Source organism: Rhipicephalus sanguineus, chromosome 8 (genome assembly GCF_013339695.2).
Source record: "Rhipicephalus sanguineus isolate Rsan-2018 chromosome 8, BIME_Rsan_1.4, whole genome shotgun sequence".
NCBI classification, from domain to species: domain Eukaryota; kingdom Metazoa; phylum Arthropoda; class Arachnida; order Ixodida; family Ixodidae; genus Rhipicephalus; species Rhipicephalus sanguineus.
The window spans coordinates 26,832,887-26,847,961 of record NC_051183.1 but is presented as its reverse complement, the minus strand read 5'-3'; the positions used below and the strand labels follow the sequence as shown (position 1 = coordinate 26,847,961).

General features: G+C 42.6%; 1 protein-coding gene across 2 annotated transcripts in view; it reads right to left on the bottom strand.

The window, feature by feature from the left end:
• Window positions 1-15,075, bottom strand: part of LOC119401578 (ADP-dependent glucokinase) — a 69,066-nt gene that overhangs the window by 40,432 nt on the left and 13,559 nt on the right. Inside the window, exons 4-5 of one of the 2 annotated variants that reach the window (XM_037668485.2) lie at window positions 12,238-12,508; window positions 9,883-10,377 (exon numbers count right to left, since the gene is read on the bottom strand). In XM_037668485.2, coding sequence (XP_037524413.1) covers window positions 9,957-10,377; window positions 12,238-12,508 — 692 coding nt within the window. In that variant the 3' untranslated portion in view covers window positions 9,883-9,956. Of the gene's footprint in view, window positions 1-9,882; window positions 10,378-12,237; window positions 12,509-15,075 lie in introns of those variants that run through there. The other variant, XM_037668486.2, reaches the window with a different exon arrangement.

Genomic DNA, 15,075 nt, shown 5'->3' with positions numbered 1-15,075 from the left:
GCGGCCGTCCACCGCGCCGCAGCTTCATCTGGGGAGACTGCATGTTCTTCGCCTATAACCGCGCATTCCCAGAGAATGTGCCTAAGAGATGCGTCCAACCGCATAATTTGCAGTTATCGTCTGAATAGACGTCTGGGTATATCCTCCTGAGGTGAACGGGGTTGGGGAAGGTCTGGGTTTGCAATTGCCTCCAATCTACCGATTGGGCCCTGTCGAGTTTGGGGCTTGGGGCCATCGTGTCAAAAATATAGGCAAACCTGGGTTAGGAGCCACAAAAGCACAACGAGCGAGAAAGGAGGTGCAGTACTGTTATGCCGTACCGCATTTGCGTACCGTACTTCCGTAACTTAATCAGACTCTACTATATTTAAATAATATTTGTAAGAATGAGAAATAAAACTTTCGTTTCTTTTGGGCTTCTTCGCAAGATTAGCGCAGCTTTTCTGGGATGATTATTTGCGTGTTAGCTCGGCAGCATTTGGCAACTCTGAGCCTTGCCGTTTTGGTTAATAATCATGATCACATTAACTGCGAGTCTTGAATTTTTCGATTTTGTTTTAAGTAACCTCGCATTTCGAGTAATATCATTTTTTTTCGCCTTTCTTTGGCTAAAACAGTAAGGCTTTTGAAAATCCTGAATTTGGTAATCTTGAATGTTTTATTTTTTGAAGTTTGCTCTCATTTTGATTAATTAATTTGTTTACCAGTTTTGGCGACAAATGCCTCGATAGAATACACTATCGAAATTCAGGGAAAGAAAAGCGCGAGTTTTGCATTTTTCACGATTTGTTTTATCAGAATGCAAAGAAACTTTACTTTTAAAAAACGGAACATATGGCATTGATAATTGAAAATCGTCATGTTCGTGATTTTCGTGGTCACAGATATCGCTAAAATTTATTTTTGAAGTGGTGAGTCTTCCGAGGCTCGCATTGCAACCCCAGCGTGGAATTTCGAGTGCGTGCGGCAATCATGCAGAGGCAAACTTGCACACACTGTTTCCTGTGCCTTTGAAGTAAGCGGTGTGATAAAGTGTTCACTTCGCAACCGAGAGGGCGCCTACGAAGTGAACAGTCTTAACCCCGTAGCTTTTATCACTACAACCATCCGGACCAGTAACCAAATACATGAAAGCAGTGCAAGCAATTGAGGAGATTTATTTCACATTACGTGGTCATGCGCAGCAGTAGACCATATCAGGAGGTAAATAATACTGAGCTGCGGGAGGCTGCGCTGCGCAGCTCTTACCTGCAGGCTAGGGTTATCGAGATAGCAGTATATGCCGCCAGGGCCCAGGGGCTCGTGGCCGCCTAACCACATAGCCACACACTGAAATACCTTGGTCATTAAATAAAGTTTTTACTCACTCACTCACTGTATTGTCCAAAGTTTCGTCGAAATTTCATAAAAGAAATCTTGGGGGCATTTCTTTTACCAAGAAGGTGAGGCAATAAAACCTTTCGAGATCTTCAAATTTTTTTTTTTGAAGTTTTGCTCGCGTTTTGATAAACTTGACTTTTTCAGCATTTTTAGCCAAGGTATTTTTTAGTTTGCAAGCCCAACAACAAATGGCTGCGAAGCGACGGCGGCGAGCCGAAGACCCCGAGTACGTACGAGAGAATACTAGGCAACGGCGGCTTCGAGAAGATCCCGAAGCGATGGAAGCTAAAGCCTAGAAAGAACCTAAAAGCAACCAAATTAGTCTTAAGAATCGCAGTTTCACTGTTTCAAGCAATATGTGCGGCTTAGTGCAAGCTTCACTCATTTATTCCTTCTAAGTCAATGTACTGAACATCCCGCGAGCCCCTCCGAAAGCTTTCCGCAACTACGTGGTCTTGCAAGGCCTCGAGCATTCGAGGCATTGTAAGCGTTCTGTACTTCACCTTGTTTTGCATTGATTCTGGGATCGTCCCACCTCTGACTATAAGCAATGACGTCATGTGATGAAGTCACATGTGAGGTCATGATGACGGTAAGTTATGTGGCGTCACAGTGACGTCATGACGACGCTACACATTTTTGCGATTTGTGACGTCATGATGCCGTCACCATATCACGGCATCACGTGGTGATCTTTTGCATCGCTCGTGTTGACGCCGCCGACGTGGGATGCCGACGCGGTACGCCGGTCAATTTTCGCGTTTGATGAGGCATCGAAGGCTTTCGCCTTAAAAATCCCTATTAACCCCCCCCCTCCCCCTGTCCCTCCTCGAACCTTCACCACACCAACGAGCTTTCGGAAGAGATCCTTGGCCAGCTCCCAACCTCGACGATCAGCTACGGCTGGTCGCGATGGCAGAGGCCGCGTCCTCTGCCATCGCGACCAGCCGTAGCTGATCGTCGAGGTTGGGAGCTGGCCAAGGATCTCTTCCGAAAGCTCGTTGGTGCGGCGACGAGACGCCACCTCGCACAGACAAGAGAAACATAGCAAAACAAACTTAATTGGTATCTTTTTAAACTTCTTTCGTGTTCAAATGCACAAAAAATTGAACGTAGCTCCCATTGAACACGCAGAGAAGCGTCTGATTGTGTGCACAGCATTTCGCTGCGCTGCCATCTTGTTTGGACATATCACCTCTCATTTCACTTTTGCAAATCTTGAATTTTTCTATTTTCTTCTTTTTCATAAAGTTGATTTTTCGAACATTTTTCACCAAAACTCTAAGCGACCGGTAGAAGAAAAGTAGCGTTCGCCCCGTGTTCTTCCTTTTGTCTGTCATTTTTATTTCGTGCTGTTCTTTACCATGGATCCATACCAACTAGCCCAGCTTACCACTTATTTGGAGGAAAAGTTTCTCTAGTATGTAGGCTCAAGTAGCTATTCCACACAAAATTGCATTGTCAAGCAAATGTAACCGGTAGAAGAAAAGTAGCAAAGGCCAAGGAACAGTTTCAAAGGCTGTTTTTATTTAAACCTTCACTCTTTATCGTACAAAAAGGATGTCAAACCAAAACACAGTTCAAAGCTTCAGAAATTGTGCCTTACTTTGGTCACAGCTTCGGTCCACAATATGTAGTTTCCCATAGTATGGCCTAGAGAAATGCCTTTACCATCCCAATAAAGGAAAAAAAAAATCAGAACTGCACTCGGGACACCTATCACATTTTAAAATCTTCAGAAAAGAATATTTGGGCCCTATAAGTAAAACAACAGGCAATAGAAAGAACTTCTATGGTCCCTACACTTTGCCATTTTATCCACACATGCCACAACTAAGTTACATATGTATAATAACGATGACTGCGATTGTGTGGTTTTTCCAAACCTAACAATTTTCCCACCCAAGTTCCCATCTGTCAAAGGACTAAGTTATAACAAAACATGCGTTTCAAAAATACTGAAGGTGCTTCTCACTTCAGAATAAGAGAAATTCTAATTCTTAAGAGATATTTCCCAAATGAATATTGACATACAACACTGCATCTATACATTAAAGGAGTACTGACACGAATTTTAAAATTTTCAGAATGTTGCTCTAAATACAAATACTGGTGTCGAGAAACCTAAAACGAGTATTGAGGTGCCTGGGAATGCATCTAATATGTTTTTGTTACCGGTATCTTAAAAAAAAAAACACTTTCGGTTTCGATATCGAGGGGGCGGCTTCTCTATGACGTGTCATTAGCAGTGTGACGTCATGGGGAGACAGCAACTCGCGATGTACTAGCGGCAAATCTGTCATCTGCTCGTGGCGCACGTAAACGAGGATGAGTGAATTGTCGGCCGGTGACCCTGACAGTGATTTCTGCGATTTAGGCTGCATGCAGGACGCAGAGCATGCAAACTCAGGGGAACTGTGTTGACTCCTCGGGATAATGTCCATTGCAGTAGGGCTGGCTTGCAGATGCTCAGCGACAAAAACTTTAAAATCAAAGCAAAATATTTTATACATGTTGTCTGGCTCCGGTGTGTGGAGAGCGTTGACACTGCATACTAAGGAAACGAAAAATGTCTCTTTTGCGATGTCTCAAAATCGGTGTCAGTACTCTTTTAATGATAGGGTAAAACACCGTCACCTGAAAAAATACCATAAGTTAAAAATAACCTAGAAGGGTGACGAATTTCAGCTTAACAATTTTCAATACTTATTCATAAGTGCTTAAAATACAGTGCTCACATTGATATGGAAGAGAAAGAAATGCCATAACATACAAGTGAAAAACCACTACCTCACATTCTGGAAGCCACAAAAGCCATGTGTCTAACAGCTTGTCCTTTCCCGTTCCATTGAAAATGAAAGGGCAAAAATACTATCAGTCTTAGCTGAAATAAGCATAATTCACTTGGGAACTTTTTATATCTTCACTGAGCATAACGAATATGCTTACATGATAAGCATGTACAGTTTACTTAGTTATGATAAATTTTCCTGGGAACAATTAGGGGCCTCCCCATAAATAAATTGAACAAACACATTTTAGCTATATGTTCAAGGCGCAGGAATGAATGCCAAGTGGAAAATGCCCAAAGACTGCAGAAAAAAGATGACCATTAAGCAGAATCTTTCTAAGTAAGTGCCAGAGCATGGTTTAAAGTTGGTGCAAAGTATATAAAACAGTATTTGTGCCCCGGTACAATCAAAGCACAACAGCTTTTCAAACAACACAATAAAAACCCAAGCAATATTCAGCATTCATTATAAGCAAATGTTCTATTACAAGAAAATGTTGGCAAAGAACATTTAGGATCTACTACTTTAACATACAAGATAGTCTTCTATATTGGTGCTAAGCTGTGGTCTAATTCAATTACTTCTTTCTGATCATGCATGCCATTATTTGCTGCTTGGCTGCAATGCATTCAAGTATTTAAAAAAAAAAAACTCATACAGTAACAGCAACACACATATCTGAGAAACTTTTATATTCAAGAACTCTACCACTTGAAAACAACAGCTAAAAGATTGCAGTAAGAAAATACAAGATAAACTCTAAAAAAATATTCAGAATAAAAGTGAAATAAAGGAGGGCAAAATGTGCTGCATCTTACACATTCAAGTAAACATCTTTCATGGGTCATGTTCTGAATTAATAATGGCCTGCTATAACCAGGAGTCCAACTATGGCAGAGGTCTCAAACCCCCTTCAGCTAGCCGGCCGCAGTCACAAAATTTAGTCTCCTGCAAGGACCAGGACAGTGGAGAAGATAGAAGTGGGAGGGAAGAGAGTAGGGACAGTTTGAACAAAATTTCAGCTAAAGTTGCCACCTGAAAGAAGGCTTTCTCCACATCTCATAAATAGGCCATTCCTGAAGGGGATTTGGCGTCAGGTTTCGAGAAACATCAATGCTGATATCCAGAATGACTGAAATGTGGATGCCAATTCTGAAATAGAGTATTTGTTCCACAGTTATGTTTTAACACACGGTGACTGTGTGGGGCGCTTTACAAAAAAAAAATGCTTGAGAGCAGTCATATCAGTGTAGCTCATGAACCTACTAAGAAAAAAAAATATGGGACCAAGTCATGTGCTGCCAGGGCCATTAGTGAGAGGTCTGCGGGCCATGTGTTTGTGACCCTGATTTATGGATTGCATTTTACTATTTATATTGTATCCAACTGCACTACATGATTAGTTGATGGCCTGTCCATTACAAATGAAACATTTGCTTAGTACATGGCTGTGCTGGTCATTGTGTTTGACGAAATACCCAATTATCATGGCAAATAAGCCAAATGCAATCCCAATCGATTTACCAAAATGTTCTCATGCTTTTTGAACACTCTACTTAATTTAGATTTTTTTATAATGGCAACCTGCGCAAGCCGTTGGCACTGCATTTTAAGAATACATCCCCAGCAAAGAGTGAGCTATATTTACATTAGGTAATGAAGTCGCGTGAGCTATAAAATCTCAGATTCATAAGCAAGCAGCAAGTCAAAATGTCTTGTAGGTGTTCGCTTGAATGTGCAATTCGCCATGCCGTGTAACGAGGAAGGGCTGTTTAGATTTCAGACACGTACACCTGACCACAAAAACATTTTGGAGCATGTAATTCGTAAAAACTGACCAATTGTGTCGATTTTGATAGTAGTACGAACAAGCAAAGGGTGATACAACAGCAGTGGAAAAGAATAACTTTCGAAAGTACAGACCATAACAAGGTGACATGTCCACGAAAATAAAAATGTTTTTTTTAATGACAAAACATCTTCAAAGAAGAGTTTTTACATTTGTCAATGAGAGGTAAAATATAGTTGTAGCCCAAATGAGGTTGCAATACAAAAATACCACCTGGTGAATGCATAAAAATAAATTTGCAATTAAAGTACTATATACATAAATGTTTTTAGTGGACTTCTGCAGAAAAAAACAATGTTGTTATGGTCTACAGTACTTTGCATATTAAATAAAATGTTTATATAAATGTCATTCCCTTCGAGATCCAGTGCTCAAAACCTTCTGTAGCGAGGAGTATTTAAACATTCATAAAACATTTAACACAGCCCGTGCTAATTAACGTCGCTACAAATTCAATGCCCAAGTGCTTGGTCATCTTTAACACGTACAAAATGCACAAATCATTCAAATAACACATTTGCCACTAGTCTCCATCCATACACACAAAAACATCACATGCTCAACCAGCATTGGAAATAGTAATTAAGATGCGATACATTGGAATAAAAAAAACAGCTGGAAAGGGCATCGGCATTTCACAAGGAAGCATGATCCCACTTATCACCAAAGCCAGCATTTAAAGAACAGTGTGAAAGGTACTACAAACCATTTTTGCCATCAATGCTCAAAAGCAAAAAAAAAAAACAGATAGTGTTGCGACAGAAAACTGTTTTCGCTTTCTGAAGCAAACGGCTGTTCACTTTCGCGAAAATATGTCAGATTTTGCAATGGCGTCAGGGAGAAATAGATGTGTAAATAGCTAATTACAGTAGAACATTGTTGAAATGCTCTTCATTTGCACACAATACCGGTCAACTTGTGTGTATTGGAGCAATCAGCCTACTGACTTGTATGTACAAGAGATGTGAAAAAGATGTGCGCAAATAGCTGTGTGGCATCAAGTGGGCTGTCAAAAAAAAAATTGCTTTCGTTGCTGGTAACCCACCAATGGAGTGGAATATTCAGACAGCAAACAGGTTTTCTTTTTACAGCTTTTGTCTTAAAAAGAAAATGCACGTGTCTCATGAGTAAAAAACGAATCCGGCATCCAGCGTCGGTGTGAACATGAATTGTGCCAAAAGTCATGTAACCAAGTGATTTCGTCATAAGACAAGACGAACAATGCAATCGACAGAGACCACCAAAGCTTTCGCCTGTGCGCTTTTGCCTGTGCTTTCACCTATGCTTTACTTAGCATTAGCTAAAGAGACTTTCAATTTTTTTACTTTGCAATGTACGCAGCACTCACCTTGCCTTATATAAAAACACTTAACGATTTCTTGAAATTGTTGCCAGTTATTCTCAGCTACAACCCAAGTAAAAATTTCAGCCCCTCTCACAAAACCACGGTGCCCCGCCCTGCACCTGTGAAAGACAGTCATGCTAGCTCTTTTCCACTCGAACCGTAAGTCCTTTTTCTCAGCTAACGTTACTACTATGCATGCAAAGAGTTAAACGTTCGTCGTTACTACCTAAAACGGTACATTTGGCCAGGATGTTCAAGTTTCCCACCTAAAACCAGCGACACAAACGCTTGCCCGTATGGGAAAGTCAATTGCCCTAAACACCTGAGAAGTACTCGACGTCACGAAAATGAACAAGCATTCTTTGAGGGAACATTTATGCAAATTCTGGCTGTGGGCAGAGCTGACATTTTTTTCTGAAGTTGTAACGGAGTAGTGGTACGTGCGTATACACTCAAACCTCAGTATAACGAATTATCGGTTATAACGAAGTGGAGAATAGTCTTGTCACAGATACAGTGTTACAAATAAATGTTTATAACGAATTTTCGGATATAACAAATTTATTTTCATGGCAGGTATGAGTTTGTTGTAATGAGGTTTGAGTGTATCATATTGTCTCTTTCCATTGTCACAGTCCATAATGCGCAAGTGCTAAATGGTACGCCTATGGAAGCCTATGGAATAGCTTGTTAAGCAAAATGTTTAAATTACATCTTTTTTTCTAAGATAGCATGTAGTATATGTGTGTGTATATATATATATATATATATATATATATATATATATATATATATATATATATATATATATATATATATATATATATATATATATATATTGTTCCTCACTTTTCTAAATCTGTCAGTGATGCTCAAACTTGCAGTTTGGATATAACCTGGCAGCCCTTACTTAGCTTACATAATTTTACCAAGACTTGACCATATAATGAAGAACTATTTGTCAACTACATGGATGAATGCCGCAGTGCCATCTTCACAAAAGTGGGCAGACTTAAATGTCATTTTGCTTCTTCGTACAAAAGGAAAAGGACCTCCTACTAGAGAGGGTAGCCAAGTGGTGCTATGTATGCCAGTGCAACTGTAACAATTTGTGGACCACGTAAACGTTAAAAATGACATTGAAAGAGTGTTGTAGTTTAACACATCGCTAAACTAAATGCTGCTCATACGATATGAGACACTATGACAATCTAACAGGACAAGCTAGAACTTGCGAACTAGACCAAGCAGTCTTGTCTTAAAGGCACCTGCTTTAGTTCCATGGACACGAGCTCGTTTCACCAGAAGTTTAGCTTCTACCCGCTTGCCAGCAAGCTTCAATATCATCCTCATCATCTTTTAGGCTAAGATGATGCCGGCTGGCTGTGATTAATGGCAATTCACTTCTACAGATAGATGCCAGTCAGATGGATGACCAAATGGCATGCAGAATAAAATTTATGCTTAAAAAATAATAAAAAAACAGAAATCAGAACGACTACAACTCGAACATCCCACATCACTAAATTACTTTGTGTCTACTAAAAATCTAATATTTAATTTAATAAAGGAACCAATGCAGTGCTAATTGGTAATCTATTCTTCCTTCATTAATGCTTTGCTGGTAGCAGATAAGGAAAAAGGTTTAATTTAGCAAAAGTTTATCACTATGAACTACAAGAGAGGGCAGGGCGCGGACTAAGAAAAGGTTATAAGTCCAATTTGTCTCTGCAAAAAATATGATAATTGTTTCCAGTAATATGTTCCTACACTTCTGTTCCTGTGTCACTGTGCAGCTATCAAACCTGCTAGCTGCTTGTCACATGTATAAAAATTGGCGAATCCAGCTCACAAACTAAACTTACGTTTCACTCTAAATAAAAGTACTAGTTAAATGTCTCGAACACTTTCAAGTAATTCTCAAATGCACAGTAATATCCATGTCGCTGAAGCTTATCTCAGTAGCAGAAAGTAATGAAGTCAGCCTAAAGAAATGTGAACTACTGAGGAATGTATTGCCACAATGAAGAACCAGGAAGAATCGGTGAATGATAGAGGAATGAGGAGGATATCAGACAGCGATCTCAGATAAGATCAGAATTGTGCTGATAGAAAAGTCCTTGAAAACCTTGAAAACAAAGAAATAAGACAGGCTCTAGCTGTCTTTACAGCGACAACTGCAGTAATCAGTGTTCCTATAACACCACTCCTAATGTTCTTAACAAAGCTAGCAGCCAATGCCTCGTACCCTGAACGAAACTAAACTAAAACAATGCTTAACAAGCTTCCTTGTCATAGTGGTAAAGTTTACAAGCTACTTTTTCTTTTTTTTGATAGAGATAAGATAGCATCGAAATGCACCATGTCAGAAGTCATCTCAAAGCTTCAGCCTTCCCTCACTCAATATCAAAAAAGAACCAAACCTCGAAGAAGCTGACACCGATTATTTCACACAGGTGGCAAGCTCCCAAAACGCCCCGTGACATTTAAAAGAGTTTGCTAATATACAATGCTGCTTTACAACCACCCAAGAAACGACTCGCGATTTGGCTCAGTTGTCGAATTGCAGTCGGCCCGGAGCCAATACGTACTAGACTTGGAGTACGATACCGGCCGCCGACACATTATCTCCGCCTCCGCCGGTGTGGAGGACCTTGGTGCACACTAGCACGGGTGCTACACAGATCTCGAAGTCCCGTTCCTGCCAGCAGGCGACGGGTCGCTTGTTGTTGAAGGGTATGCGGCGGCCGCCGTTGCCACGGCTCGTCGTGAACGAATCGTCCATGATGACACGCGCGTGCGTCGTGTCGATGTCGTGCGAGCCACACGTGTAGCGGTGGGCGGTGAGCGCCGCCTTGGCCGCTGCGGCGAGCGAATTCTTCCACGGCGAGTCGTTGGCGACGAGGATGGCCTGGAAGGCGAGCGTGTGGATGTGCAGGCGGGTGAGCGGCCTTCGGCCTTCGTCGACCGGGTTGGTGCTGCCTTTCTTCGGAGCATTTGCCTTGAGAAGCCTGCGTGTGCAAGGAATGAGTTTTGATCAAAAACCTTTGAAAGGCAAGCATAAATAAAGCTTGGGCCTGATCGGTAGTTGAGAGAAAAAGCAGAGCCTGCACTAGAGTTCCTATGTATATTTCAGAGTAAATTTAATGTCGAGATGAGGGCCAACAGATGGAAGTGCAGTGTGGGGAAAAGCACAACACAGAAACGCGCTTGTGCCCGTACTATGTAGCAATTCCTTTTTGAGTGCTAATGCTTTTTCATCCTTTTTGTGCTTGACCAGTGGTCAGAGCAACGATTTGTACATCCACGTCATCAGTGGGATCAGCTGGTTGTGAGCCCTGGATGACAAGACTAGCATAGAATAAAGCATAATGAAGTGTTACTAAATACTGGCCTTGGATGATTAAAGGTACCTGAGAAGTACCTCAGATTGGCTGGGAAGCCTGTCTGAAGCACAGTACTTCAGTGCAACCAGCTTTTGTTTTACAGGCTACTGCTGTGTGTAACTACCCCTCGGGGCTTCATGAAAAAAAAAAAAGACACATTTGACGAACAGCAAGCATTGCTATGAACAGCTCATGTAAATTTTGGAGTTGTGAGCGCACGTAGAGATTACAAGCAAAGTTTGAAGTTGCCACTTTTTAAAGCGCCCTCTCTTTATACAGAGGCTCATCCTCAATCTCTTAGAAATTGCCAGTAGCTCTTCCATTTCACAATTTAGAAGACTGCTGCTTATTGGCTGATAGTCGTCATCATGCCCGGCAAGCTGCAATGGCCAGTGGGGCCCTCAACGATGGACTCAACCAGAGGCAACTAAGCAGCTGTATTTATTAAAGTTGTTTTGCTCCCTCGGCATCAATACAAAAATGCCATGTAACTTGAGCGGACTACACCTATGCTATTTCAAACACTTCATGGCTCAGTCGGTCAATCATCTTGTACTGAGCGTGTGAGCCAGAGGGGTCGTAACAGGATACTATTGTACGCTTTTTCTGGCAGGGGAATGGCAAGCGCTGGCGTCGGCGGGCAAACTTGAGCGGGTCTTCCCTATTTGACGGAGGAGCTCACGCAGTTTGTGGTCGGACTCGCGGCGCTGGTCGTGTTGCGTGTGCTTAGTTCTTTCATGTCTACGACTGTTGGTGCCAGAAGAATTGCATTTGTTGATTACATTTATGTGGATGACACCTTTCTCAGCTTCTTGGTACTATCTGTTGACTAGATCGTGGCTGAGTGTGCCAATGCGTGCACCAGTGACGAAGTTAGGAGATGGTGGAGCAGGGGTCATTTTCTTTGACAATCGTTTCCGGAAGCACTTTCACTTTCGCGAGGCGTTCAACCATCTACTACGAGGCCTGGTGATCCGACACTACACCAACAGGGATACATTATCGCTCGGACGCCAACGCATCCGATGACAACCTCGTGAAGGTATCGGCAAAAGTGATCGCTTACCAGGAGTCGGCCGTGGTGGCACTATATTTATTGTAATGGATGTGACACTGCAGGTGCTCAAAAAACTTTCATGCTGATTGGGCGTGAGTAAATGCACCACAGAATGTTGCACGGTTTTTTCAAGCATAAACCTTGAAATAAAACTCTGTACCACTAAGTATTTATTTTTTTGTTTTTCTAGTTTTTCGGCTGTTGCATTTCCTGGCTCTTACATTTATTTCCTACGGTCTCTTAAAAAATGTATCGCTGTACTGCACGATTTCCTACAATTATTTGAATCCGCTTCCAAATTATTCGATACTAACTACCGTTCACTTCGACTGCTGTTCGAGCTGAAAAAGTGATATTCTCATAAAAGCTTGTGAGATGTCATAAAAGATGTTTATGAAAATGCCAAAATTAAGTGATCTGAAACTCACTCGTAGACGTCACGCATGGCGTCGAGAACAGTGGCGACCCTGGGGTACGAGTCGGAGACGTACGAGACATTGCCATACTTGAGGATGCTCAGCAGGTTGGGCAGCTCCTGCTCGTTCATGCCCAGCGAATCGGCGTACGGCAGCACATGCTCCACCAGCTCGTGCAGCAGTGACGTGTCCGTGTATGAGGCCATCTCGAAATGCAGTGGCACCGCCCGGTCGGCGCGTTTCATGAGGGTTTGCACCTCACGGACGTGTTTCTCTCTCTGGCCTTTAAGGGTGAAAAAAAGAAGAAGAAAGAAACAAAGTGAACTAGTCAACATCAATAAACAATAAAAGTAAAATGAGTAGAGCTGTGCGAATAGCAAAATTTTGGGTGTGAAGCGAATTCGAATATTTAAGTGTGAGTGCGAATCGAATCGAATATTTTTCGAATATTTCTCGAATATTTTTCTAATACTTCGAAGCGAAATTGCAGAAAAAAAAAAGTTTGAAAGGATTCCTAAGCAAATTCTTACGAGATAGCAACATCAAAGTGTTTCTTTTCGCTAGGTTGATGAAGCACTGGCGGGGTGGTGTTTCATAGTTGTCTTATCAAGAATGAGTCAATGTAAAGGCAGTATTTTATTTATGTACATGATTTGGTGAAACCAAAGTGTTGCCGACAACACTTCACACGTGACAGGCAAAGATGCCATTTTCTCAGCCTCTCCTCCTCTTTCAACTTCTGTGGAAGCCCAACTGATGTGGCGGACAAGGGTATGCTCCCTTCAAGTCCAGAGTTCCAAATCTGCCTCGTAGACATCGATATATATTAACATCTGAAATTTTGGATGCTAAAAAACTCTGGCTTCCGATTTTTTGGACTTCCTGCCCAAACTTCAGGTCCAGAACAGAATTAATTGAGCCCCCACCTCTGCTACGTCTTTCATCTCCATGTTGGAACCAGCGTTTTCTTGAGTTAATACATTTGCAACCGTAGCAGAGCGTGAAAGGCAGCTTTGCCGCAATACCGGGGTGTGATGAGGTGAAGCATACTGAAAATCTAGGGACCACTTCCAATCGGACGTTGACTGTCTCTTGGCAAAGTTCGACCGTAACGGAGCTTGAAAGGCAGCTTTGCCGCAATACCGGGGTGTGATGAGATGAAGCATATTGAAAATCTAGGGACCACTTCCAATCGGACGTTGTCTCTTGGCAAAGTTCGACCGTAACGGAGCTTGAAAGGCAGCTTTGCCGCAATACGAAAGTGCAATGAGGTGAAGCATATTGAAAATCTGAAGGGGTCACTTTCAATCGGGCGTTGACTGCATTTGTTTTTGGGAAGTTCGAATAGTTCGAATAGTAAAATTCCAGTGCGAATCGAATCAAACAGCAAACACTATTCGAAAAATATTCGAAATTTCGAATATTCGCACACCCCTAAAAATGAGTGATTCATAAAGATTCGCTGAATTTGCCCAAAAAGAACTGTCACAGTGAGCAAAGGATTTATAGTCGAATACAGCTTTAGAAGTCCGCGCGGAATTTCCTTCTTAAAGGCGGATGCACACAACCCTACGCCAATGGGTGCACATTCCCGACTGACGCAATGAGCTCGATGGCAAGTGGAACATTGTCGAGTGCTTCAGCAGGACTATTTATTTAGTCCCGGAGGAGATTGGCTGCTATGCTTCGGTCGTCTGGGCGGTGCCTCTCCCGACTTCTTAAGTTGTATCCGACTGTAGACAAGAAGACCTGGGCCAGGGGGCACTGCTGTGCCTTTCTGAAAAGCGGCCCCCCTTTCAGAAATCTCAGTACGCGTATAGTGTACTGGAATAGGGTAGTGTGTCATCTGGCGCTGAAAACTTGGCTCTTTTTCTGCGATGACGGCCTGCAGTATCAGAGCATGCCGTACTACTGTGTCGCCATCTGTCGCCGCACCCTGAAGTAACTTATGGTAAGCTGAGATGATACAAAGCCTCCGAGAATAGTAGTTGTACTATAGTTGCCATGCTGGTCGTGCGTGTACGTGGGGGACTCGTATGTTCCCTTCCGTTTCTCATGATGTGTTAGTGAATTTTTTCGTGTGCATGGCCGACTCGGTGTTTGAGGAAGCCTGATGCATTCTAGTTTTTATAGACTGATTGGAATTAAGGACTTTTTCTCATAGGATAAATCCAACACCCCGATTACATAGCGGAGCATTTAGCTGCATTCCTGCGTTGTGGCGGCTTTTTGAGGAGCAAAATGTCTAAAGAAACGGAGAAGCATTTGCCACTGAGCATTATATTTTCTCTATCAAAAACCTTGCGACTACTATCCTGGGTCATGCAGGTGAGGGGTGGTCTCGGAACTCACCCGGTGATGTTAACCCTTTGCGGTCCGTTGTCGGGCAGCGCCCGACAACGCAACACGGCCGTAGCGGTCCGCTGTCGGGCCCCGCCCGACAAGGGTGTTCGTGGTTTAAATTTTGCTGTTTTCTCACCGCGAGTCGCGCGCATTTTTTGTATACATGAAGGGCCATCTCTTGAGGAATAAGTGAGCTTTGTTTGTTGAGGTTTTACTTTTTTGACACTAGGGTGCAGCACTATGATCAGCACGGGGCCTAGAGCGTACCCACTCGCGCGCGCGGTTCGCTGAGAAGCATGGCCACGTTTTCACCGCGTGCGTTTTACGGCGGTGCTTTTAGCGAAAGCGAGGATGACTTTAGTGAGGAAGAGAATTACGTGCCTCCACCAGACAGTGATGACAGTGATTCGACAGAAGTGAGTGACGAAGACGACGACGGCGGCGGTGGAAACCTGCAGTAATAACCCTGGCCTGCACACAGGGGAATGCTTTGAGCGGTATCATACG